Source organism: Octopus bimaculoides, chromosome 4 (assembly GCF_046866305.1).
Source record: "Octopus bimaculoides isolate indiv1 chromosome 4, ASM4686630v1, whole genome shotgun sequence".
NCBI classification, from domain to species: domain Eukaryota; kingdom Metazoa; phylum Mollusca; class Cephalopoda; order Octopoda; family Octopodidae; genus Octopus; species Octopus bimaculoides.
The window spans coordinates 99,934,206-99,959,873 of NC_142931.1; the positions used below are offsets into that span (position 1 = coordinate 99,934,206).

At 35.4% G+C, this 25,668-nt stretch overlaps 1 protein-coding gene across 1 annotated transcript in view; it reads left to right on the plus strand.

Moving 5' to 3' along the window:
- The window catches only part of LOC106871796 (kinesin-like protein KIF25), a 495,647-nt gene that overhangs the window by 3,585 nt on the left and 466,394 nt on the right, over positions 1 to 25,668 (plus strand). The window contains exon 2 of the mRNA XM_052967306.2: positions 21,718 to 21,876. Coding sequence (XP_052823266.1) covers positions 21,718 to 21,876 — 159 coding nt within the window. The remainder of the gene's footprint in view (positions 1 to 21,717; positions 21,877 to 25,668) is intronic.

Sequence of the window (25,668 nt, forward strand, 5' to 3'; positions counted from 1 at the left end):
TGGTGATGGTTATAGTGCTGCTTCTATCGATGATGAATGTAGCATTGGTGGTACTAGTGGCATAGGAATTACATATGACTGTAGAACAACATGTAAATGGTTTCAACTTGAAACTATTTTCTTCTACCATAAATATTTTACAACTAGCTATTTTGCTTGTTACAGATCAGTGACTGATGGTCACTTTGTTTACAATATATTGCTGGCTGGAGTGGACTCTGGCTGGAGTGGACTCTGGTTGGAGTGCACTCTGGCAGCCAGGTGCTTGCAACTGAGGATGAGTCAACCAGCTCAGAACTGAGTCAGTCTTGTGATACTGTTGTCTGTTAGAGGATGGTAGGGGTTCACTACCCCTGCTAATAATATATATTGTATATAAAGGGTGCAACAATGCACCGATAACTAGCAGGTGGAAGATCAGCCTGGGGTTATACTAGTAGTAACATGGAACAGCCACTTTGATGTGTTGATTGACTTTACTTTTTAGTATAGTTACTACTTTTATCTCTTCTTGAGATTTTACAACTAGGTATTTTGCTTATATATATATATATATCAGTATAAAAACTTAATGTTGACAAAGGCTGTGTGGTGTTCAATTATAAATAAATAAAGCCTGTTGCTCGCACATGACTACTACAGGCCATTTTTCCCGTCTCTCTGTCTTCTGGATGGGACGTCCAGCCAGCTGGATGTCATTTCTCTTGCCCTTCAATACGTTTTTCTCTTCTACTATTTTTTTCTCTTCTATCTATTCTATATCCTTTCAAAATTTTTCCCAGGCATTACCCATTACAATTTGTCTTGGCCTTAACAGCCCTTAATGCTTGCCTTCATTGAGTGTTTACTCTGTACGCCCACTCTAGTGTCATTTATTCATTCAAAACCCTAACTCTCCACAAATTTTGTATTTTAAAAATTTCTGGATGTTGCTGTCTGATGAAGTATTCTTGTCTTGTTGTTTAAAGCACGAAACAGGTAGTAATAAACACTCGACAACTGAGGAGGAGTTAAATTTCTTTTGGTATTTTGTTCTGTACTTATCTCTGTGTTTTTATTTATTTTTCCCTCGTTGGTGATGTTCTGTACTTAATGTGTATTATATATGTGTATGTATGTGTGTGTGTGTGTGTGTGTGTGTGTGTGTGTGTGTATGTGTATGTCTATGTATATATATGTATCTTGAAGAATTTTACTTGAAAGAATCAATCCCAGTATTTGTTTTTTTAAAGCCTGGTCCATATTCTATTGATCTTTTTTGCTGAACTGCTAAGTTATGGGGACAAAAACACACCAACACCATTTGTCACGCAGTGGTGTGGCACAACCACAAGAACGTACACACACACACACAACAGGCTTCTTTCAATTTCCATCTACCAAATCCACTCACAAGGCTTTGGTTAGCTTAGGGCTATAGTATAAGTTATTTGTTCAAGATGCCATGCAGTTGAACTGAATTTGGAACCAAGTGGCTGAGAAGCAAGTTTCTTTATTTCTATATGAGGCCATAAAGGCCTCATACAGAAAAAGGGAAGCTGTGGGCTTGACATAGACATAATGTTATGTGAATGAAAAAGCGATGATTAATGAATAAATGGGGGAACAAGCAGCACCTGCCGACTGTCTGATCCCCGAAAACATTGTTCTGTTATATATGAGGCAACAAGCCTCTTACACTGTTCATAATGTTGATTGATACAAAAAAGAGGCATTACGCCCCTTACTTTGTTTAAACAAAATGAGGTTTCAACCCCTCCTCAATTCATAACATTGAGACTTTTCAGTTTTTTATCCATATTAAAACAATAGTATTTTTAGTCCTCCTCGTCCGAAACCCCCAATTAAATACCCTGCCGACTGCAGGCAAGCCTGCATCATCAGGTGGGTGTCCATGACGAGGAAGGTATACTCTTTCTTGGAGAAGGTCCTTGTGGTTACCTCCACGACTTCCTCCGTCTCCCCCTCCAATGATGGGGGGGGGGGCGGAGGGCACCCTTTTTTTTTCCTGCTCCAGGGCCTTACCTCGGCCCTGGGGACAGTTCTTCCTAATGTGGCTAGGTTCCCGGCACAGGTGACACTTGGGAGGGGGGGGGGGGCGTCCCTCAAGTATCACCGGGTACTTGGATCCGGCATAACCAGATCCTTCGCTGATTGACCTGACCCAATCAGCCACCGGTGTCATTTTCACATTCAAGAGCCTGGCGTTACTGCCACCCAGGCCCCGGTGGATAGTAACTTCTATTCAATCCAGCCCTATCCCGGATGGCAGCCCACATACTCAGGCTCATATCAGCTTCCTCCCACAATATGTGGGGAGGAACAAAATGTCCTGGCCCTCAAGGGGCTCGCTTGCAAATTTGCAAGCTTCCTCGGGGGTGCCAAACAGCAACCACACCATTGCATATTTGGCCCCCTGAGATATGTATTTAATAGTTGACAGATAATCTGCCAACTCTTTTTCTATTTTATCTTTGTTAAAGAGGGTGATGGTGCCGAGTGACCTAGAATAGGTCCTTAGCACCACCATCCTCTTTTCAAAGCCCTCTAACCCTCTTCTTGGGTGGCACAATCTCCCATTCCAAGATAGCATTCTTTTCCACCATGTTTTTTGTTTTGGGGGTTCAAAACGGCCAAAAGTAAAAGGAAGTCCAAAAAAGAAAGAAGAGAAAAAAACAAAATACAACAGAAAACAGTTCAAGAAAAAATCCCAAAAAAGGGATTTGAAGAAAAAAAACAGTTCAAACAAGAAAAAGATAGAAGAAAGAAAGAAACAGTTCACAGTTAAAAAAAAAAAAAAAAAAAAACACAGCAAATACAATTCTTTCGGCCACTAGGTAATCCTGGTCTGTCTTCAATTCAACTTGAAACTGGAATCCTGTGACTGGAACAAACTGGAACAACTTCCACAACTATTCACTAAAAGTGAACAAATTATTTACGCAAATTCTCTGGTCACAATGCTGTGTGGTCAGAAGCGAACTTCTTTATTTCATTAAAATTCGCCATTGGAGGCGTTACAGAGAGGGGACAAACAAGGACAGACAAACATAAGGGGGAAGAAGCTTCAACGTTTTTTAAAAATTTTACAAGTTACGAATAGATTAAAATCTGATTGAAATTGATTTAAAAATTAATTTTAAAATATTGCAAGCTTCCTTGGGGGTGCCAAACAGCAACCACACCATTGCATATTTGGCCCCCTGAGATATGTATTTAATAGTTGACAGATAATCTGCCAACTCGAAGGAAGGCAACCGACGATCCTGATAGAACCTTTGCTTCCCAAATTGACCTCACTTATTTGGTGCCAATCTCACTCAGCTTGCGCTCCACAGACTTCTATCTTTTCGTAAACATATCCCGTGACAGACACTTTCTCTCCAGCCTGATCTTACTACTGAGGTGGTAACTAAAAAAGTTAACCAGCCCCTGGCCGGAGACAAAGGTACCTGTCACTATACCTTTCACACGCGTCTTCCATACTGTTTCTTTCAGTATGGCTACTACACAGAACCACACAGCAATGCCTGCACCTGTGTGTGTGTGTATACATTTTTCCTCACTTTTCATCATGTTGAAATGTTAATCCCTACACATTTTTTCTCTCTCCATGTTTTTCATTCTTTCTCCTTTTCTTCCTCTTTAATCCTTTCTCTCGAAGTGCACAGGCTTGAAACAAACGATTTCTCTATTCTTCATCTTTTGTTTTCTGAAAATTTGAACTACAGGGGTTGGAAAAAATAATGGAAATACCTTAAAATTTTAAACAAAGTTTCTTTTTAATATGGGGTATGACTGCCTTTGGCAGTAATTACAGCTTGAATTCTACAAGGTATGGACTCGTACAAAGTTTGAATTGTTTCCAAAAGAATTTTTGTCCAGAGTATTTGTGTAGGAGTATATTGTGGCTGGAGAATTTGTGTAAATAATTTGTTCACTTTTAGTGAATAGTTGTGGAAGTTATTCCAGTTTGTTCCAGTCGCAGGATTCCGGTTTCAAGTTGAATTGAAGACAGGCCAGGATTACCTAGTGGCCAGAAGAATTGTGTTTGTTGTGTCTTTTTTTGAACTGTGAACTGTTTCTTTCTTTCTTCAATCTGTCTCCAGTTTGTGTAGTGTTGATAGTGAAGGATATAGACTCCTTACTTGTTTTTCTAAATTGCACCATAAATATTCAATGATATTGAGATCTGGGGACTGTGGCCAGATAAGGTGTTCAACATCACTAGAATGTTCCTCGTACCATCCACTAACAACTTTAGCTGTGTGAATTGGTGCATTATCATCTTGAAAGATTACATTTCCCCCCAGAAACAGTTCTGCAACCATAGGATTCATTTGATCAGATAAAATGCTTAAATAGTCTTGACTATTAATTCTGCCATGAAGGGAAACCATTGGGCCGGTGGATTTCCAAGATACAGCACCCTAGATCATCACAAATCCTCTTCCATGTTTAACAGTTGGAAGAAGGCAGTGTGAGTCAAATGCTTCTTTTGGCTGTCCCCACATGTATACTCGGCTGGTGGTCAAAAATAAGGTAAAGGATGACTTGTCCAAGAAAATAACATTCTTCCACTGCTCTAGGGACTAATTCTGTAGGTTTTTACTCCACTCTAAACGCTTTGCAACATTTGTTTTTGAAAGTAGTGATTTTCTGATTGCAGCCTTCCCATGAAATCCGGCTTTGTGCAGCTAGAAGCGAACAGTTTTTGTGGAAACTGGATTCTTGAGGTGGTCATCAAGCTCTGCAGTAATTTTGGGAGCTGTACTTTTGTGATCCTTTCTAACAATTCACATAAGAGCCTGATGGTCCCTATCTGAAAGTTTTGGTTTTGTTTCAACTAGGAGGTTTTTCCTTCTTTCTCAAAGGCTATCATTACCTTCGAGACAGTACTTCTTGATGCACCAAACATTTTGGCTATTTTCATTACACTAGCACCTGCCATACAAGCACCAACAATTTGACCTCTTTGAAAGTCTGATAGATCTGTCATTTTAATAAATTTTAATTACATTTTTCTGATGATATCTGAAAAGAAACCACAATTTTAGCAAAAAATATTAAGCAACTCTAATAATAAATCAAAAACATAAAAATAAACAAGCTTTTCATGTTTTTTATTTAGATATTTGAAAATTATGATGCTATAATGCTAAGTGTTTCCATTATTTTGTCCAAACCCTGTATATCATATATATATAAATGATGGACTCTCCTGTCGAAGATAATGTATGAGCATTCAGCTTTTGCCGAACAACCTGTTCAAATGATTCATTAAATAGTGATCAAATGTTTGAGCCACATATTAGCTCATTCTCTCCATCAAATCGAATTTTCTGAACAGGTACACTATGTATCATGTGTCAGGTGTTGAGCAACATGCAATAATGTGTTTTGCTCAAGAACACAATGCACCACCTGGTCTAGGAAGTGAAATCACAATCTTGCAATTGTGAGAGCAATACCCTAACCACTAAGCCATGCACCCTTACATACATACATGCATGTATATATATATACATACATACATATATGTGTGTGTGTATATATATATATATATATATATATATATATATATATATATATACATATATACATATACTACATACACAGAAAGAGAGAGAGAATTATGTGTTTATATATCTATCTTTCTATCTATCTATTCCAATACACCAATAACTACCCACACCACTTCATACATCACTAATTCAACAGATGTTCAACTTACAAACAGCTTTGCCTTGGACTTGCTGTACACACACACATGTACATATGCAAGCATACACACATACACATTGTCTACACACAGATACATAAATACACACACACATGCAGATGCACGCACACAAATACAAGTTATGTTAAAAGTCCCTATGTAATTGTTAGATCTGCTAGAAATAGCTGCTGATCTTAGAGTAGAGAATGCATTAGAGACTGTAGACTTGGATATTGATGGAACGGTCATGGTCTGTTTGTGGCTATCTCTTGGGATGAAAGATGATGGTCTTCCTTTCTTTCTTGCAGTTATTGATGGATTCTGAGGTGACTGATGAGTCCAATTCTTTCTTAGAAGTTTCTTCCACAAGTATGACAGGTGGTTCCAGATAGAAGGTCCTTCTTGTCTATCTTCTTTGTGCCTCCTCTTTTGTCCTAGTTCAGCAGTCCAACTAGTCTCAAAAGTTGTTCGTCCCACTTTAGTGATGGATCTCCAGCATTTTCAATCTTGAGCATTTCTCTACCAGTTCCCAGTGTCAATATTACATTTCTTGGAAAGGCAGTGAGTTGGCAGAATCATTAACATACTAGGTAAAATGCATAGCAGAATTTTGTCTGTCTTTATGTTCTGAGTTCAAATTTCACTGAGGTCGACCCTGCCTTTCATCCTTTTGGAGTTGATAAAATAAACACCAGTTAAACACTAGGGTTGATGTAATTGACTCACCCCTTCTCTGAAATTGCTGGCCTTGTGCCAAAATTTGAAACCAATATTACAATTCTTGAATTTGGTTTTCAGGACATTTGTAACTCTTTTCTTTTGCCCTCCTCTTCTTTGTTTTCTTTCCGTTAATTGGGAGTAGAGAAGCTGTTTCAGTAGGTGGTTATTTATCATCTGGATAACACAACTGTTTCTAGATGATGGAAGCTGCAATGGAGGTCATGTTAGCTTCTTTCAATAAACTGATATTTATCCTTTCTTCCTTGCTAGTGTTGAGAATACTTTGAAGGCAGCAATGGTGGTATATTTCAAGTGCTTTTATGTTTCTTCTGTACAAAGTTCCGATCTTAGAGGCATATAGGCGCATGGGGTGATCACTGCCTTGTATACCATCATTTTTGTATCAGTATGAATGTCTTGATCTGCATCTGTGATAGCTTGGGTCTTCAGCCCATCTTGATGGTCATGGAATGTTATAATGATATAGTCAATCAGGTGCCAGCATTTTGAGTGTGGATGTTGCCATGAAGCTTTGTATTCTGGCAAAATAAAGAATTGGTAATCACCAGATCATGCTCAGCACACTTGGAGAGATGAGGTGTCCCATTGGCATTGGCCTTCCAATTCCTTCTTTTCCAGTGGTTCCAATCCAGAGCCTGTGATCCCACCTGACTCTGGCATTAAAATCATCAAGTAGAGCACCCTTGTCTTCATTTAGAATGGAAGAGAGTACTTCATTGATTTGAGCTTAGAAGTTTCCCTTCACATCGTCTTCAGCATCCAAAGGGTGGTGGTTTGTTGATTTCTGTTGAGCATAATCCTCAGTATCATAAGTTGTTCATTGATTCCAAGAGATTGCTCAGTTAGTTTCTGAATGATCACCCTTTTCTCCACCACTTAAAGCCACACATTTTTTAATGTAGTTTTCACCATATGAGTCATCTCATAGAGCTCTTTCATTTGAATACAACTGTTGTGTAGTTTTCTTCAATATTAGCTGAGGTATTTCTATTTAGAGTCAATTTTTGAAGTTACTCACCATTTTTTTGTCACTTAAAGTCACACAACTTTTTTCTAGCTAATACATTTTAATATGGTTTTCACCAAAAAATTCTTCTTAATAAGCACGTTCTTTTCAACCCAACTAATCCATACTTTTCTCTTAAAATAAATGAGATTCAAAGTCAAATTTCTGCCTTACTCTAATGTTTTTGAGCTAACTTTTTTTCTAATGAACCAAATTTCAATTATTTTATCTCAAAACTTAGCTTAGAACTGGACCAATATTGCAAAATAAACCACATTGTGTGGTAAGAAGCTTGCTTTCGAACCACATTGTGTGGCACCTTGGGCAATGAAGGAAAGGTATGCATAAGTGGGCTGGTTACACCCCTGGTATAGGCCACGGGTTATGGTCTCACTTGGCTTGCTGGGTTTTCTCAAGCACAGCATATTTCCATAGGTCTCAGTCACTAGTCATTGCCTCGGTGAGGCCTAATGTTTGAAGGTTGTGTTTCACCACTTCAACCCAGGTCTTCCTGGGTCTACCTCTCCCAAAGGTTCCCTCAACTGCTAGGGTGTGGTAATTTTTCACACAGCTATCCTCATCCATTCTCGCCACATGACCATACCAGCGCAGCCATCTCTCTTGCACACCACATCTGATGCTTCTTAGGTCCAACTTTTCTCTCAAGGTACTTACACTCTATCGAGTCTTACACATCTAGCAGAGCATACTGGCTTCATTCCTTGCAAGCTTACACATGTCTCAGCAGTCATGGCCCATGTTTCACTGCCATGTAGCATGGCTGTTCGTACACATGCGTCATACAGTCTACCTTTTACTCTGAGAGAGAGGCCCTTTGTCACCAGCAGAGGTAAGAGCTCTATGAACTTTGCCCAGTCTATTCTCATTCTAGCAGCTACACTTTCAGCCCCCGCCCCGCTACTGACTTGGTCACCTAGGTAACAGAAGCTTCTAGTTTTTCTCTCTGGAATGTGGCAGAAGTTGTTCTCTGCACATTTTCAGTGTTTATTGCTCCTGAGCATCTGCCACATACAAAAACTATCTTCTCAGTTAGCCTTCCTTTGATATTGCTGCACCTCTTATGTGTCCATAGCTTACACTGAGTAAATCTTATAGAGTTTCCACCTAGGCCTTTTCTACAGATCGAGCAGGACCACCTACCTGAAGGGATTTGTAGTTTGTCTGCCTTAGTACTTATTAGGACTTTGGTTTTAGCTAGGTTGATTTTAAGGCCCTTCGATTCTAATCCTTGCTTCCACACCTGAAACTTCTCGTCTAGTTCTGATAGTGACTCAGCAATTAGAGCAAGGTCATCAGCATAGAGGAGTTCCCAGGGACCTCTTGTCTTGAATTCCTTTGTTATTGCCTGGAGGACTATGATAAATAGGAGGGGGCTGAGAATTGAACCTTGGTGAAACCCTACCTCTACCCAGAATTCTTCACTGTACTCGTTGCCAACCCTCACCTTACCGACAGCGTCTTTATACATGGCTCACACAGCTCTTACTAACCATTCATCTATCCCTAGTTTCCTCATTGACCACCAGAAAAGGGATAGGGGGACCCTGTCAAAGGTTTTCTCCATGTCAACAAAAGCCAGGTACAGAGGTTTATCTTTGGCTAGGTATTTCTCCTGCAGCTGTCTTACCGGAAATATAGCATTAGAGGTGCTTTTCCCTGGCATGAACCCAAACTGCATCTCATCTAAGCTGACTCTCCCTAATTAGTTGGGCTATGACCCTCTCCATGAGCTTTATTACCTGATCCAACAACTTGATACCTCTGTAATTATTTATGTCTAAAGTGTCACCTTTGCCTTTGTAGCAGTTGACTATGGTGCTGCTACACCAGTCATTGGGTATGATTCCTTCATGTATCATCTGGTTAACAATACGGGTGACTAGGCTATAGCTGACACTGTCAGATATTTTGAGCATCTCTGCAGTGATTCCTGATGGGCCAGGGGCTTTCCCTGTCTTTATACTCTTAATTGCTTTATCTACCAAGGTACTGTCAATTCAGATAGCTGATCCCGCTGTTGGGTCAACATTCGGCAGACTCTCTTTCTCCCATTCATTCTCTTTATTGAGCAACCTTTCATAGTGGTATCTCCAAACCTCTCTCTTTACAGCCTCGTTTAGTGCAAGTGAACCATCATCCATGCGGACACATTTCTCTCCTACAACATCACAATTCTTTCTCACACACTGTCTTGCAACACGAAATACTTCAAGTCCTTGGTCTTCATGGCACAGAACATTGGCAATTTTTTTCTTATCTGCTTCCCCTCTGGCTAAATAAACCTGTCTATATATATATATATATATATATATATATGTCCACAGGCATATGCCCACGGGCATATGGCGTAGTGGTTAAGAGCGCGGGCTACTAACCCCAAGGTTCCGAGTTCGATTCACGGCAGCGACCTGATTAATAATAATAATAATAATAATATAATAATAATAATAGTAACATCGATAGGAATGAGAACCCAGGTTCGAAATTTCCCCAAGACACCTGACGAAGGCTGGAGGGTATATCAGCCGAAACGTTGTGTTAACAACAAACAAGATGAGGACGAATATCCGTCAAATGTAGATAATGTAAATAATGTAACATATATGTATGTTTATATATGTATATATATATATCCTTTTCTTGAATTCAAAAGTTAGATTGTTAGAGGGTTGTTTAATGTCTTGTTGTTGAAGAAGAAAGCAAGCCATCTAATACAGTTAGTTAATAAAATAGTTTGTCTTACTAATGAGTTGCTTAAGAAAAAAAGCCTTCCTTGGCAGGATGGGTATATCACCAATCTATAAAATTCGACCTTTAACTGTCTTCTTACATTTAATTCCCACTAAATATATCTATTTCTACGCCTTTAAGCTTTATTCCCATTCATCTATCACACTACATTTCTCCACTCATGGTTTACTGCTATTTTCTTTCTGTCTCTAAATGTTTTTTTAAAAAATAACTTCCCTTCATCATATATGCAGTCATCACATTCGGTTAAAATGGCTTATTGATGTTGTTTCTCTTTTTTTCCCTGACACGAAGATCACATTGTTTTACATCATTTTATTCCCTCTGGAATAATACCTATGTTTTCTTCAAAACATATGTCGGAAGTATAAAGATTTGAATAACACCTGCGTTTAACTCCATTTCTTTATCTGTTATATATATATATATATATGTATGTATATATATATATATATATATATATATATATATATATATATATATATATGTATATATATATATATATATATATATATATATATATATATAAAGCTGAAGTTGTGTGTCTGTGTGAAGCCTTTTTAAAAGTCTATAGAAATCCACATTTTCCACTTTTTCGTAAAAATTTTTACATCAATGGAATTTTCTCGATGTGAACTTTCCAGTGCAGTAATTAGATTTTTAAAATTCCGTTTACTTTGTGTGATTTAAGGGAGATTTGGCTGTTGTTTCTAGCAACTTTTATATTTCTTCCCTTCTACCTGGAACAGCGTTCTTACACACGTCCTCAACAGAGAGAGAGAGAAAGTGATACATACAACGTCATAGATTAAACTTTCTTCTCAGTATTCTTTACCTATTTTTCAAAACATTGATACGTAAAAACACACACAACCACACATACGTAATCTGTGACAACATACACATTGCACCCGTTCTCTATCTCCCCCTCTTCTTCTCTTCCTCTCTAACGCATACACGTGCAAGAAAACACAATCATTCACGTTCGTCAATGTGGCATAGCTACAGAGTTGTACCCACCGACTTTGGAAGGTCATAACTTTCAGAAAAATAAATATTTTTTAATGAAATTTTCTATGCATATATTATTTATTATGTAGATTCCGAATATACAAAAATTTTCGGTGAAAGTGTTTTGGGGGACAATTTTTGGAAATTCCACTTAAATTCCTCTTAACTTCCAGGAAAATGAATATTTTTTCGTGAAATTTTCTACAAATATACATTGATGTATGTACATTTCGAGCATGTAGGAATTTTGAAGGAAACAACTGCAGGTTATTTTTGAGAAGTGTTCCCCACTCGGTGGTGTTTCGGAGCAATTCGTCCATATTTGTTTCATTTTTCTCTATTATGTGCGTAAGTGCATCCATAGATTTCTAATGAAGTAATAGGCAGTAAAGAGAAGCCGTCATAAGAAAACTTTTAACTACCTCTATTCCTTTCTCTACCTCTTCCTCTCTCGCTCTCTCAAACGCATACACGTGCAAGTATACAATCAGTAAAATATAATTCATGTTCGTCAATGTTTTGTAAATATACCACGATTTTCACTAGGGTGTTAGGGTTAGGGGTTAGGGTTTAGGGTTACGGTTACAGTTAGGGTTAGGATTAGTGTTACGGTTTTAGGGTCAGGGTTAGAGTTTAGGGTTAATGTTAGGATTGGGTTTAGGATTAAGGTTGGGTAATCGTGCGGGTGTTAACCTGAAAAATTACAGATATGTGAAAAGTACCGATCCTGCCATCTATTATATCTTTTGTTGTTCTGTTTGATATATACATAGATTATGCCTCCAAAGAAGAGAGTTTGCTGGGGAAAGAAAGCAACCGGTTTAAAATGACAGCAACAGACTGTAGCAATTCACCACATTCCAGAAGCTACTTTGAACATAATGCAAAATGATGCATCAACATCTTCTGCCCAATCTGATAGAATTCTGGCAAGACTGTGTACCAACAGATCGCCAGCAATTGCTTCATCAGAAATTGCCGTCCTAGCTCCTGCGAAAAGGGATTACTCTGCTATAATCAGGGCAGCGCAAAAAGTTGTTTTGCACAAGCATTTCTATAGCCAATTAGACGGGTGAAATTTACGTACGCTTAATAATGTTACGCAAAACAGCCTTCAGACTTTCCCTATTAATTTCATCGTCTTTTGAATTATGAACATATTTACATCATAAGGGTTTTTTCGTTGTAAGGCTTTTTTTTTTAGTTGATTTTCACCTAGCAAGACTTATCGTAGATGGCGTAATAAGTCACACCCGGACAAGGTCGGGTTATACTGCTAGTATATATATATATATATATATATATATATATATATATATATATATATATATATATATATATTACATACAAAAATAAGAGGAATGACTAGCAAAAGTGGACTCCTATATGCTAGAAATAGATGCCGAATCATCTAACCACGAAAAATATGTTCTCAATAAAAATTTAACGACACAACAGACTGTAAAAGGGCAAGACAAATGAAAAAATACTAAATAAAAAAAACGATTAACCTACGTACCATGGTTTCACCTGTTAAAATTTACATAAGTAAATATTTGCAGGATCATCAGTGTAGTCCACCCGAAAGGGAGCATGTGTAGAATTCTACAAATTACATTCAGTGTATCCTTTCAAATGTCTTCAATCTGGCGCGCTAAGTCCGGAAATTATTCTGCAGTTAATAAATCTTTGCAGCTAATTTACCGGTTTGAGAACATCATTATTTAAAATTTATTAATAAGGGTAGAAATTGATATTAATCAATTAAAACCAGTGGTCTAGCATATTAAAAAAAAAATCCGAAGATTAAAATTATATTACATACAAAAATAAGAGGAATGACCAGCAAAAGTGGACTCCTATATGCTAGAAATAGATGCCGAATCATCTAACCACGAAAAATATGTTCTCAATAAAAATTTAGCGACACAACAGACTGTAAAAAGGCAAGACAAATGAAAAAAATACTGACAAAAATTGTGCAGCACAATTTTGTCATTGAACAGGTCGCGGTCTCAAAGCGACGAAAATATTTTGACAAATTAAATTTAAATGTTGAAGTGAATCTGATGGCTTTTGTGTGTTATTCTAAATGGCTTATAAACACCTTCCACGCTGCAATATATATATATATATATATATATATATATATATATATATATATATATATATATATATATATATATATATATATATATATATACATTTATATATATAAATATATAGTTTTAGGGAAAAGAACCAAGGTTCATGAACTCATCGATGAAAATCCACTGTCACATATAGAAAAATTAATAATTAAAAGCACAATAAATGAGTATAATATAATACAAAGTAAATATCATAAGATATATACATATATATATATATATATGCACTTATATATATATCTTATTGTAATGACACTACGATTTTTATAAGATTAAATCAATAGTAGTATTTTAGCTTATTTCATAATATTATTTAATTTACGACTCTTAGTCTTATTGATTTATTATATATTAGAATTTAAAATTCATTAATATGTTTTATAAGATAGCTGTGGTTTTTTTATGTTGTTAGTTATATAAAGTTTAAATCTTTCATTCATTATTTTAAGTATTATTCTTTCATTCATGTTTTCATATTCTATTCTTTATTTTAACATAGTATTTTCGCGCGACCTCTTGCTAAAAACGCTATAGGTATTAACGTCTAAGTTTCAGTTTGAATTACGAAAAAAAATGGATAAGTTCTGTTTTTACTATTTCTGTTTCTACTATTTGAAAAATAATATGTATTCTTGTTTTTTATATTATTCATTTGGTTTTTTTTAAAGATTATTTTTAATAGATAACTTATTTAACACTAAATTATTTAGAAGTTAGAGTATCATTTCAACATAATATAAGACTTCGATTTGAATAGGGTTGAAATATTTTCGATTATTTTTGATTAATAATATTTAATTAATAATTAGTCTTTACTGTTTATAATATCGTTAAAGGTTTTTTTTATTAAAACTTAGGCTATATAAAGTTTAATCTTTCATTCATAATAATTTTTTTCATTCTTAATTTTTTCATTCATATTTTTATTTTTATTTCTACGTTTGTAGAAATAAGTATTCTTGTATTTTTCTATTATTCAATTGATTTTTAATGATAACTAAATAAACGTTTTTAGTCTTAAATAGTCTAGCTTTAACTATTACACCGGTTAAATATGTACTAATATTATCTTTATTATTATTTTAACCTTAAACTTCGTTCAAATTGTATTTAAAACGGTAATAATTTATGTAAGCTGTTTTTTGTATATAATATACATGTTAGCATATATTATAATGGATGTAGGGATGATTATGGAATGTTTATTATTTTGATATTTTTAATAATATTTTTCTATTTTTATAAAATAAGTATTTTATATAAATTCATTTGGTACTTATTGTTGATTGATATATACATTTATTTATTATTATTATTATTGTTGTATTTAGACCTGTCGATTAGCTGTATTTTTGAATAGAATTTATTTTCGATAATTTTAATTGATTTTAATCGGTTTAAATTTCCTTTTTATTTGAAAATTAATTATGAAACACGTGTCGTCATTTTATTATCTTTATCTTATGATATTTACTTTGTATTATATTATACTCATTTATTGTGCTTTTGATTATTAATTTTTCTATATGTGAGTTCATCGATGAGTTCATGAACTTTGGTTCTTTTCCCTAAAACTATATATATACATATATTTTACTCTGTAAAGCTCAATTTAATTTTAATTTTTTATAAATTGATTTTAATTGAGTTTTTACCTGTAATTTTGGATTTGTCCCTAATATATGTATATATATATATATATATATATATATATATATATATATATATGAAAGAGACAGGGAAATATATATAAATATATATATACACGTGTGTGTATGTGAATCGATATTTCTGTATGTGTATGCATGTGTGCATATGTTTGCCTGTGTTAATATATTTACGAATGTATGCATACTTCTCTCTCTTTTCTTTCCATACACATAGTGCGTGTGTGTTGGTGTGTTGCTATATTTATAAATGCTGTTCTTATAGTTAACATAATTTTCATTTTCATTGTCATTATCACCACCATTAACACCACTATTAGTATTACTACCTCCACCACACCATCAATACCACTAAGTTGACCACCACTACCGCTGCCACCGCCGTGGCCACCACCGCTGCTGCCGCCACCACCACCAGCACTAACAGCTGCAAAAATAACCTCAAAAGCTCATTGAATTACAAAGATTGACACACAGGCATGTGTAGAACATGTGCACACATGCACACACACACACACACACACACACACACACACTCACAAATGCACATATAAATACTCATGTGCATGCAAGCATGCACACTCACACACATATAAACACACTCATGTGCACAACCACACAGAAACAAATTAATATATATACATGTGTGTGTGTGTATGTGAATATATATACTATGTGTGTATATGTGTGTATATATATATATATATATATATATATATATATATATATATATAGGCCTCTGTGTTGAGTGTGAAGCTGTGTGGGAAGATGAATGGAGGCATAACGTCGCCATTACTAGTGATCACTCCAAATACCTTTTTAATCACCATTAGACTCATCCAACTCTTTCTGAATCCTCTGCACTGTCCTCAGATTGACACCCAAACACTCTGAAATGTTCATATTTGAACTTTTGGCATGAATGCCAAGCAGTACAGCATGTCATTTCCAAATTTCTGGCAGAGTGAATTGCATCCATGGTAATGTTTTTCTCCAGACAATACCCAACTGACCCTATTATACTGTGTAGTAGACAAAATAAAAAACAAACAATGCACATGCACGAAATTAAAAATGTAAAATGGCGACAGTTTATCTATCGTACCCTGTATATGTGTGCGTGCATGTGTGTTTGTGTGTGTGTGTGTGTGTGTGTGTGTATTTGTCTATGTATGTATATATTTATTATTCTTATCCAAGTATGTTGTTGACAGCGACTTTGAAGTTTCAGCTAGCTGGCTTCACTGGTCAAAACTTAGAAGTTACTACCAACAACTTTCTTGTATGAGAATAATAAATATGCACTATACTAAAGTATAGAACAACCCATCAGGTTAATGTTAAGTTTTTTATGACAACAACATAAAAACAAACTTTACTAAATATATATATATATATAGTAATGTTTGTTACACACACACACATATACCAACACACCACTGCCACAAGTGCTAATAACCTTTGCCGTCCATCCCATGATGGTTAGATAGATGATGCAGTTGATGTTAGGATGCAAAGTATAGATTCCAGAGGGAATTCTAGATGACTCTGGGAATTGTGATGGATGAATGAAGTGAGAGTGCTTTGCTGGAATTATGTACATACATAAATACATACATATGTTTATACACACACACAAACACAAACACACACATTATATATATAAATACACACACACACATATACATACACAATGTAAGCTGTCAATAACTGTTATAAAATGATATAATAATATAATTGTTTCAATTATTGGACAGTGGCCATGCTGAGTTTCTGGTTTGAATATTTTCATTGATCATAATGACCTCAATGCTTATTTTTAAATCTAGAATATATTTTCCTTTGTCCTTGATCAATTATAGTCAAACTGCTAAATGGTGTCAGAGTAAAGACTCTCTTTGAGACAGAAACATGGAAAGTACAAACTTAAACACATACACATACACGTTTACATGTGTACATCTGTACAAACATACATCAATACCTATACACACACAAATGCATACAAATGTGTGTGCACGCAAACATTTGTACACATATACAAACACATGCAGATACATAAAGACATACATATGTACTCACATGCGTGTTTTTTTTAGGGTCAATAAAATAAATACTAGTTGAGTACTGGGGTGCAATGAAATCAATTTACCCACTTCCCTGAAATTGCTGGCTTTGTGCCAAAATTTGAGACCAATATTTATATTCATGAAATGTATGTACCATGTTGTGTCTAAATGCACATAACTAAAAAATTAAATGCTATACCAGAAATTCTACTCCTCAGCTTTATATATATCTGTATCTATCCATCTAGATGTCTGTCTCCCTGTTTATCTCTCTCTCTCTCTCTCTCTATCTATCTATCTGTATATATATATATATATATATATATATATATATATATATATATATATATGGTGGGGGGGGAGTACTGAAAAGTTCCTGTCTTCAAGCAAAACAAAATACAGGAGGATCAGCTGATTATAATTTCATTCAACATATTCCCCTCTCAGATTCACAAGATATTGCAGCAACCCTTCAATTTTTCTGAGCCCTGTAAGAGAACTTAGAAGATTGGCCCTCCAACCAGGCCTTTCGAAAGACCCTTAAATCCAGAAACTTTTCAACATCCCCTCGTGTGTGTGTGTGCATATATATATATATATATATGAAATTCAAATAATATATCTGATGATGTAACATAATAGGTACATAAAATTAATGTTCTAGCTGACTTGCTGACTAAACTCCAACTTCAATTGCAGCTAAAAAAATCAGTGAAATTATAGTTGCCTAATGAAGATTGGCTATAGGCAGTGTTTCAATTGAACTGGAATGTGCATAATCGAATAAAGGTACAAATAAGCAAGCAACTGGTATCATGTCAGATTATGACATATATATATCTTTATATATATATATGTGATAATCTGACATGGACAAAACACGAGAGTAGAAGTGAATGTTGCAAGTTTTTAGATTACAAGAAGTTGACAAAGGATCAGTTGTGAAATGTTCATAATAGTTATGATATTTGCTGGTTTTCTATGGTAAACTGAATTGTTAACATTAGATAGTAAGTACAGCTTGTCATTGTAGGTAGAATTCAAAACTGGATTTAAAGAAGGAAGAAGGTGTGTTCATAGTCCCTTATAGTTGCGTCAAGAATGGATGCACTGATGGTGCACCTCCTAGTTAACAGCCAGCAGCCCACATTTAAGTAGCTGTCCATTCCATCATTGGAGGAAGAGTGAGATAGGACTTCAATGCGAAGTAATGAAATACCAGTTGTGTGAGATGTACAGAGATGAGTTTAAAGGAAGAGGAGCAGAGAATATAAAGCTATAAAAAGAGGAAGATAGAAACTAACAAACATGATGAGGAATAAATGTATGAAGTTTAAATGTTAGAGGAAGATATGCAGAAAGATAATTCAGTTTACCATATAACTGTAGAGAATATCAGCATGGGAGAATACCAGCATATATCATAACCATTATGAACATTCCTCAACTGATCTTTTATTGAACTCTTGTGATCTAATCTCCACTAACATTCAAATTTACCATATTTTGTCAACAAATAAATATATATTATAATTTGACCTGATACTAGTTGGTTGGTGTTTGTACCTTCAACCATTATATATGTATATATATATACATACATATATCTATATATATATCTATATATATATATATATATATATATATATATATATATATATATATATGTAAATATATGTGTGTGCATGTGTGTGTATATGTCTGTATATGTGTGTATATACATATACAGATATATACACACACACATACATGCACACAGATGTAGTCCTATGCATCAGAATGTACATCTACTAAATGTTGAGCATGTATGCATTAGTGAAATTTGTCAAAAGCAAGCAAGGACCTGGCAGGCTCTAAGAGCCACTGTTGATTGCATGATTGTTTTAATAGTCAGTGAGGACAGCCATCATATATATCAATATGTGCACGTGTGTGTTTGTATGCATGCACATGTGTGTTTATGTGTGTGTGTGTGTGTGTGTGTGTGCATGTGTGTGTGTGTGTGTGTGTGTGTGTGAGTGTGTGTGTGTGTGTGTCTGGGTGGGTGTGTTTAGATTTGGCAAAACAAAAAGGGGAAACAGAATTCAATGCAGAAGTCCATATATTCTGCTTTTACTTTTAAACAACAGAAAGTTATGAAAGTGTCTCAAGAGCCAGAGATTCATGCATGATATGTACAAAAATCTTGAGTCACTTTCTTAACACTTTGCTGATAGAAATAGTGTGTAAGTATACATACATGCATACATACATGCACACATGCATGCATACATACATACAAACATGCATACATACATACATACATACATACATACATACATACGTACATACATACATGTATGCATGCATACATACATACATACATACATACATGCAAGTTGTTTGAACTTGCAAGCTGCTCAGTGTTACAGGAAACTTCAATATCAGTGGAGATTTAGACAGGCTATACTTCCCACCCAAGGAAGCACCACTGAAATATCATTTGGCTTACCCCCACTCCTTCTCCCTCAACATAAATATGTGTGTAGGTAGGATATTTCTTAGGCTAGTAGATAAGCACTTTACACAATCAGAAACAAGTATGGATGCATATTCAACAGACACAACCTAAGAATCTCTTTTAGTTATGCCTCTAATATTAAGAGTATTTTAGTTAACACCCCTAGACCATGAGTGGAAGTGAGATGTTCGTGCAGGGACCACAGCAGATGCCCAGTGGGAGGTCAATGCAAAAACCAATGTGGTGGTTTATGAGGTTGAGGTAGTATCTGACTCTAATAACAGCAGCTGCTTTCCCAATGGCAGTATTAATGGCAACGACAGCAACTCTAACAGAAATAGCAGCAGCACCAACAATGCCAACACCAACACCACTACCGATGATGTCTCTTATGCCAGTATTAATGATGTCAACACCAACATCAACACCAACACCAACACCAGCAACAGCAGAAGTAGCAGCATCAACATCAACAGAAGCAACATTGCCAGCAACCGTTACCGAAAATACATCGGATGTTCAAGAAACACCTTTAAACAGCGCCTCTCCAACCATAGATCCTCATTCGGGATCCTGGAGAGACAATATGTCACATCTTTGGCCAGCCATGTGTGATGCCTGAAGGACAAAGTGACTCCACATAATCTCATGGAAGATCCTAGAAAAACCAGGACCCTACATTGACAGAAGCAAGCTTTGTAAGCTGTGCATAGCTGAATGGGCAGGAATACTAAAGAACTCCTCTGATTTGGGGAACATCATAAATTCCAGGACGGAAGTTCTGGACCCTGTTTACACTTCAGGAGATTCTTACTGAAATCCTGGGGCGCACTAGCCAACCAGGTCTATTATGGATAGCGGTCTAAGGGTGATAATCCCTCGTACTTAACCCTTCTCCTTTGTCCATGTGTTCAGCAACTAGCCACAAGGTTTTTTTTCTCTTCCCCCACTTTGGAGGGTGGTTATAGGCCACCAGCCATAAGGGTCTGAAGAGATGCCATAAAGCTATATAATCCAATGTGTTTACTTGAAGATGACAGAGTATGGTTTGAAGGCAGTTTGGTTGCTGTTTTTATCCTGTTCAGTGACCTTCCACCTACTCAAGAAATATTTACATGTTTTTTGGAATGATAGAAATGTTTGACCACTGGCCTAAATAACTTAAAGAATTTAGTTTCAACCTTCTTCATTTTGTGTTCAAATCTCATAGGAGCTAACTTTGCTGCTCATGCCTCACATTTGATAAAATAAATACCAGACATATAACCAAATGTTCAGCTGTCTATGCTGATGACTTGGTAGCATTTACCATGCAGTCACCAATTGTTTACTGGATGGAGAGGGTTGCTACTGGAAGGCCTTATGGGTGGCAGTAGAATTCAGTTTCTTGCCTTATTTCTGGAAAATGTCAGAAGTGGTTGTCAGAGAATTTCTATGACATCACCAACCTCAATTTCTGACTTCTTAGTTTCCTTGATTGTAATCCCATGGCTTATTATGAGTGGGGCATGGTTGAGAAAGATACCAACTGCTCTGCCTACAATATTTCTCTATATACTGTCTTCAAATTGCTCTATTGCTGGTTGATGCTGATTTTCAATTACCCAGGTTTGATAAAATATGTACCAGGCATGTTTTGGAGTTTAACTCAATATTATGTCCGTTCCTTGTCAATTTGTGATGTTGTTCCAATGTAAATATTTAATTCCTTTACCTTTCATCTCTCTAGGTTTGATAAAGTATCAATTATTTATTAGGGACCAATTTCTCTGCAGATTTTGAGAAGTCGATGTCAATGTAAAAATTTAATCCTTTTGTCTATAATCTCTTTTGTTTTGATAATATAATTTCAATTTATTTATTAGGGGGTCCATTCCTCCTGCAGATTTTGGAACATTATACCAATGTAAATAAACAAATGAATAAATAAATAACATTAATATTCAATTCTGATTTTTAATGGTAATTACTGCTTTTTATTTAAAAGCAATTATTTCTGTTTCTAAATTTATGTTAATTTCTGTTCTTGTTTGCTTTTCTTTTATCTATTATTCTTTCTTTTTTTCCTATTTAATTCAGGAAAAAGATGAAAGAATTATGAGTTTGGAAACAGAGAATGCCATGTTACACCTTAGGACTGCACAACTAATGCGGAGTCAGCAGGCAGCAGCTGAAGTTGCCATGGTAACCCGTATACATTATCAACAACAACTTGTTAGAGCCAAGCAAGCGATACATGTAGGTCTTTGAATATTCAACACTTCATCACACAGCTTGCACACGAGATTTTGTGTGTGTGTGTGTGTGCTTGTGTATGCATGTATATGTCTGTGTGTGTGCTTATTAAATGAGGGAGAGAGAAAGAGAAGAAAAGAGATAGAGAGAAGAGAGAGATAAACAACAAAAAAACAAGATATACGTGCATGAGTGTACCTTTCCATCTATTTGTATGTATGTAGTCTATAGATATGTGTCTGTGTGTATATATGTGTGTATGTATATGTGTATGTGTATATGAGTGTGTGTGTGTGTATGTATATGTGTGTGTATAAATATATGCATGTGTGTATATGCATATATGTATATGTGTATGTACATGAATAGATATATGTGTGCATGTATGTGTGTGCAAGTACACATACACCATACATGCTCAAATACACAACCACCAATACCCCAACACGTACATTCACACACACATGCACACACGCATGCATGCATACACACACATACATGCATACACATGCACATCTATGCATCACATGAACAGAGACCTAGGAACATACAGACACAAAAACAGGTGTATATGCACATGCATTCACAGATAAACATTGGCATGCATGCGTACACACAAGTACACTAATTTGCACACACACATATACACAACACACACACAGACATGCACATATGCACACACACACACGCACATGCACGCGCGCGCACACACGCACATGCACGCGCGCGCACACACGCACACACACACACACACACACACACACACACACACACAGAGGCAGATTCAAACACACTTATATATGAATCCAAATGTGGATAGCAATACCTTGTGGTAGATATGTTGATATCCTTGAATAAATCATGTGATATGAAACAATCAGCCCTATGGTTGTTCTGTATCACATACACAGTGTACAGCTAAGTATGCTCTGTTTTAAATACAATGCAGAGAATAACTATTTAAACACACATGTAAACACCCTGACAGATAAATATGTATGTAAATATATGTTTATGAGTACAGACTAAAGAAAATAGTACTCAATGCATTTTTGTAGAGTTTTACATATGTAATAATTTAATGGTGTGATTCATGAGTCACATTGACAAGATCAAGAATTATTAAACTGCTTGATTCATCATCATTTTCATTGTTGTTGTCATCGTCACCACCATCACCATCATGACCACCATCACCACCACTAGTCTCCACATCATCATTGTCACCGTCGCCACCACTATTACTATCCCACCTCATTATCATCATCATGATCACCATCACCACAACCCACCATCACCATTACCACTGCTGCTTCTACCACCACCACCACCACCACCACCATCACTGTCGCCACAACAACTACCTCCTTTACCATTGCTGCCACTGCTAATACTATCACCTTCATCAACATCGCTACCACCACCACTGTTGCTGCTGCCATGTTGCCATCACCACCACCACCACCACCATTAACATCATCATCATCATCAACATTGTCATCATTATCAGTTTATGTTTGTCCTCTATGCTAGAGGTCAAACCCAACCTTACGACTTATTTGTCCTTCTAGCTCTGACATCAGTGCACTTAGCAAAAATATTATTGATAAATATATTCTTACCTTAGTTAAAAAATTAAAGCTTAATTTGTGGTCTAATTCCTTCCAAGTGGTCAACTGGTTTAATTCAATTAATAACAAGAAGTGCACTAACTTTATCCAGTTTGACATTTCTAGTTACTATTCCTCTATTAACCCAACTCAACAAGGCATTCTGGTTCACACACAACAAAGCAGGTCTTACCAGGGATGAAATTAATGTCATGTTAGCTGCCAGAAAATCAATCATTAAATTTAAAAACAAGCTGTGGGTTCGTAAAGATACACCTATTTTGATGTCACGATGGGAAGTTCTGATTCAGCACAAATCGTTGATTTGGTCAGTATGTATATCCTTTATGAGATGGCTGACCAATTCCTAAACATCAATGGAGGTCTATATCATGATGATTGTTTACTCTACCTTCAAAATATTTCTAACCAAAAATTACAAATAGGTTGGTTAAATTTTTCCGAAACATGGGCTAAAGCATTGTTTTCAAAGATGATATAACTAAAGCCAACTTTTTGGATATTATTACCCTTAACTTATATAATGATTCATATTTCTCATACCATAAACCCTCAAGTAATTTTAAATATATTAGCTCTTTCAGTAATCATTCAAAGGAATTTAGTTACAAATATTTCACTTCGACTTTCTAGATTATCTGCCAATGTTGATATCTTCAATGAAAAAGCCAAATTTTACAACTCTGCTTTACTTAAAGCAGGATATAAAGAAAAAAATTACCTACATTAACCCTACTGACATTAATTCTACTTCTATTAATCAGGACAATCACGGCATAATGGTAATAATAATATAAATTTTAATTCAAATAACAACACTACATCAAAAAAATTTGATTTTGCAGCATAAGGGAGATAACTGTTATTTAAGACCCTTTTTCCATTATTAAAATACATCTAAGACTTTAAAGGTAATTACCTTAATAACAAGGTATGCCCTAGTAAAATTGTTTGGTTAATAATTCCGTATGGTAAGCATATCGAATCCAACCTCCCTAACCAGTACTGGGTTTTGTAAATTAATTTGGTCTCATAAGGAACATAATAAACAATTTGATTTGGAATGGAATATTCTGTCTAGATCCTTTCCATATGATAAAGGTAAATCTTCTTGTCTGCTCTGTATCGAAGAGCTCTATCTCATCCTGTTCTCAGAGAATTCTCTTGTAAACATGTTTAAAGAACACATTTATCATTGCAAACATTGGCAAAAACATACCTTTAGTTCCTATAAGTAATTTATACCAACCTATAAAATTCGACCTTTAACTGTCTTCTTACATTTAATTTCCACTAAATATATCTATTTCCTCGCTTTTAAGCTTTATTCTCATTCATCTGTCACACTACATTTCTCCACTCTTGGTTTTCTGCTATTTTCTTTCTGTCTCTAAATTGCATTTGATGTTAAATCTATTAATGTTTTTTAAAAAATAACTTCTCTTCATCATATATGTAGTCATCACATTCGGTTAAAATGGCTTATTGATGTTGTTTCTCTTTTTTCCCTGACACGAAGATCACATTGTTTTACATCATTTTATTCCCTCTGGAATAATACCTATGTTTTCTTCAAAACATATGCTGGATATATGTATATATATATATATATATATATATATATATATATATATATATATATATAATATACACACACATACACACATATATATATACACACACATATACATATGTATGAGTATGTGCATGTATATATATATATATATATATGTGTGTGTGTGTGTGTATATATATGCATATATCTGTCTATATATAGGCATATATGTATGCATGTCTATATCTGTTTATATGTGTATCCATATCTTTATATGTCTATGCTTGTGCATCTATGCTTGTGCGTCTATGCTTGTGCATCTATGCTTGTGCGTCTATGCTTGTGTGTGTGCATGTATTCTTTTCTTTCTTTTATTCTTTTATTTTTCCAGTCTTTTGACTGTGGTCATGCTGGAGCACTGCCTTTATTCGAGCAAATTGACCCCAGGACTTAATCTGTTGTAAGTCTCGTACTTATTCTATGAGTGTCTTTTGCCAAACCGGTAAGTTACTGGGGTGTAAACACACCAACATCGGTTGTCAAACGATGTTGGTAGGACAAAGACACACAAACATATACATACATACATGCACACATACATATATGTGT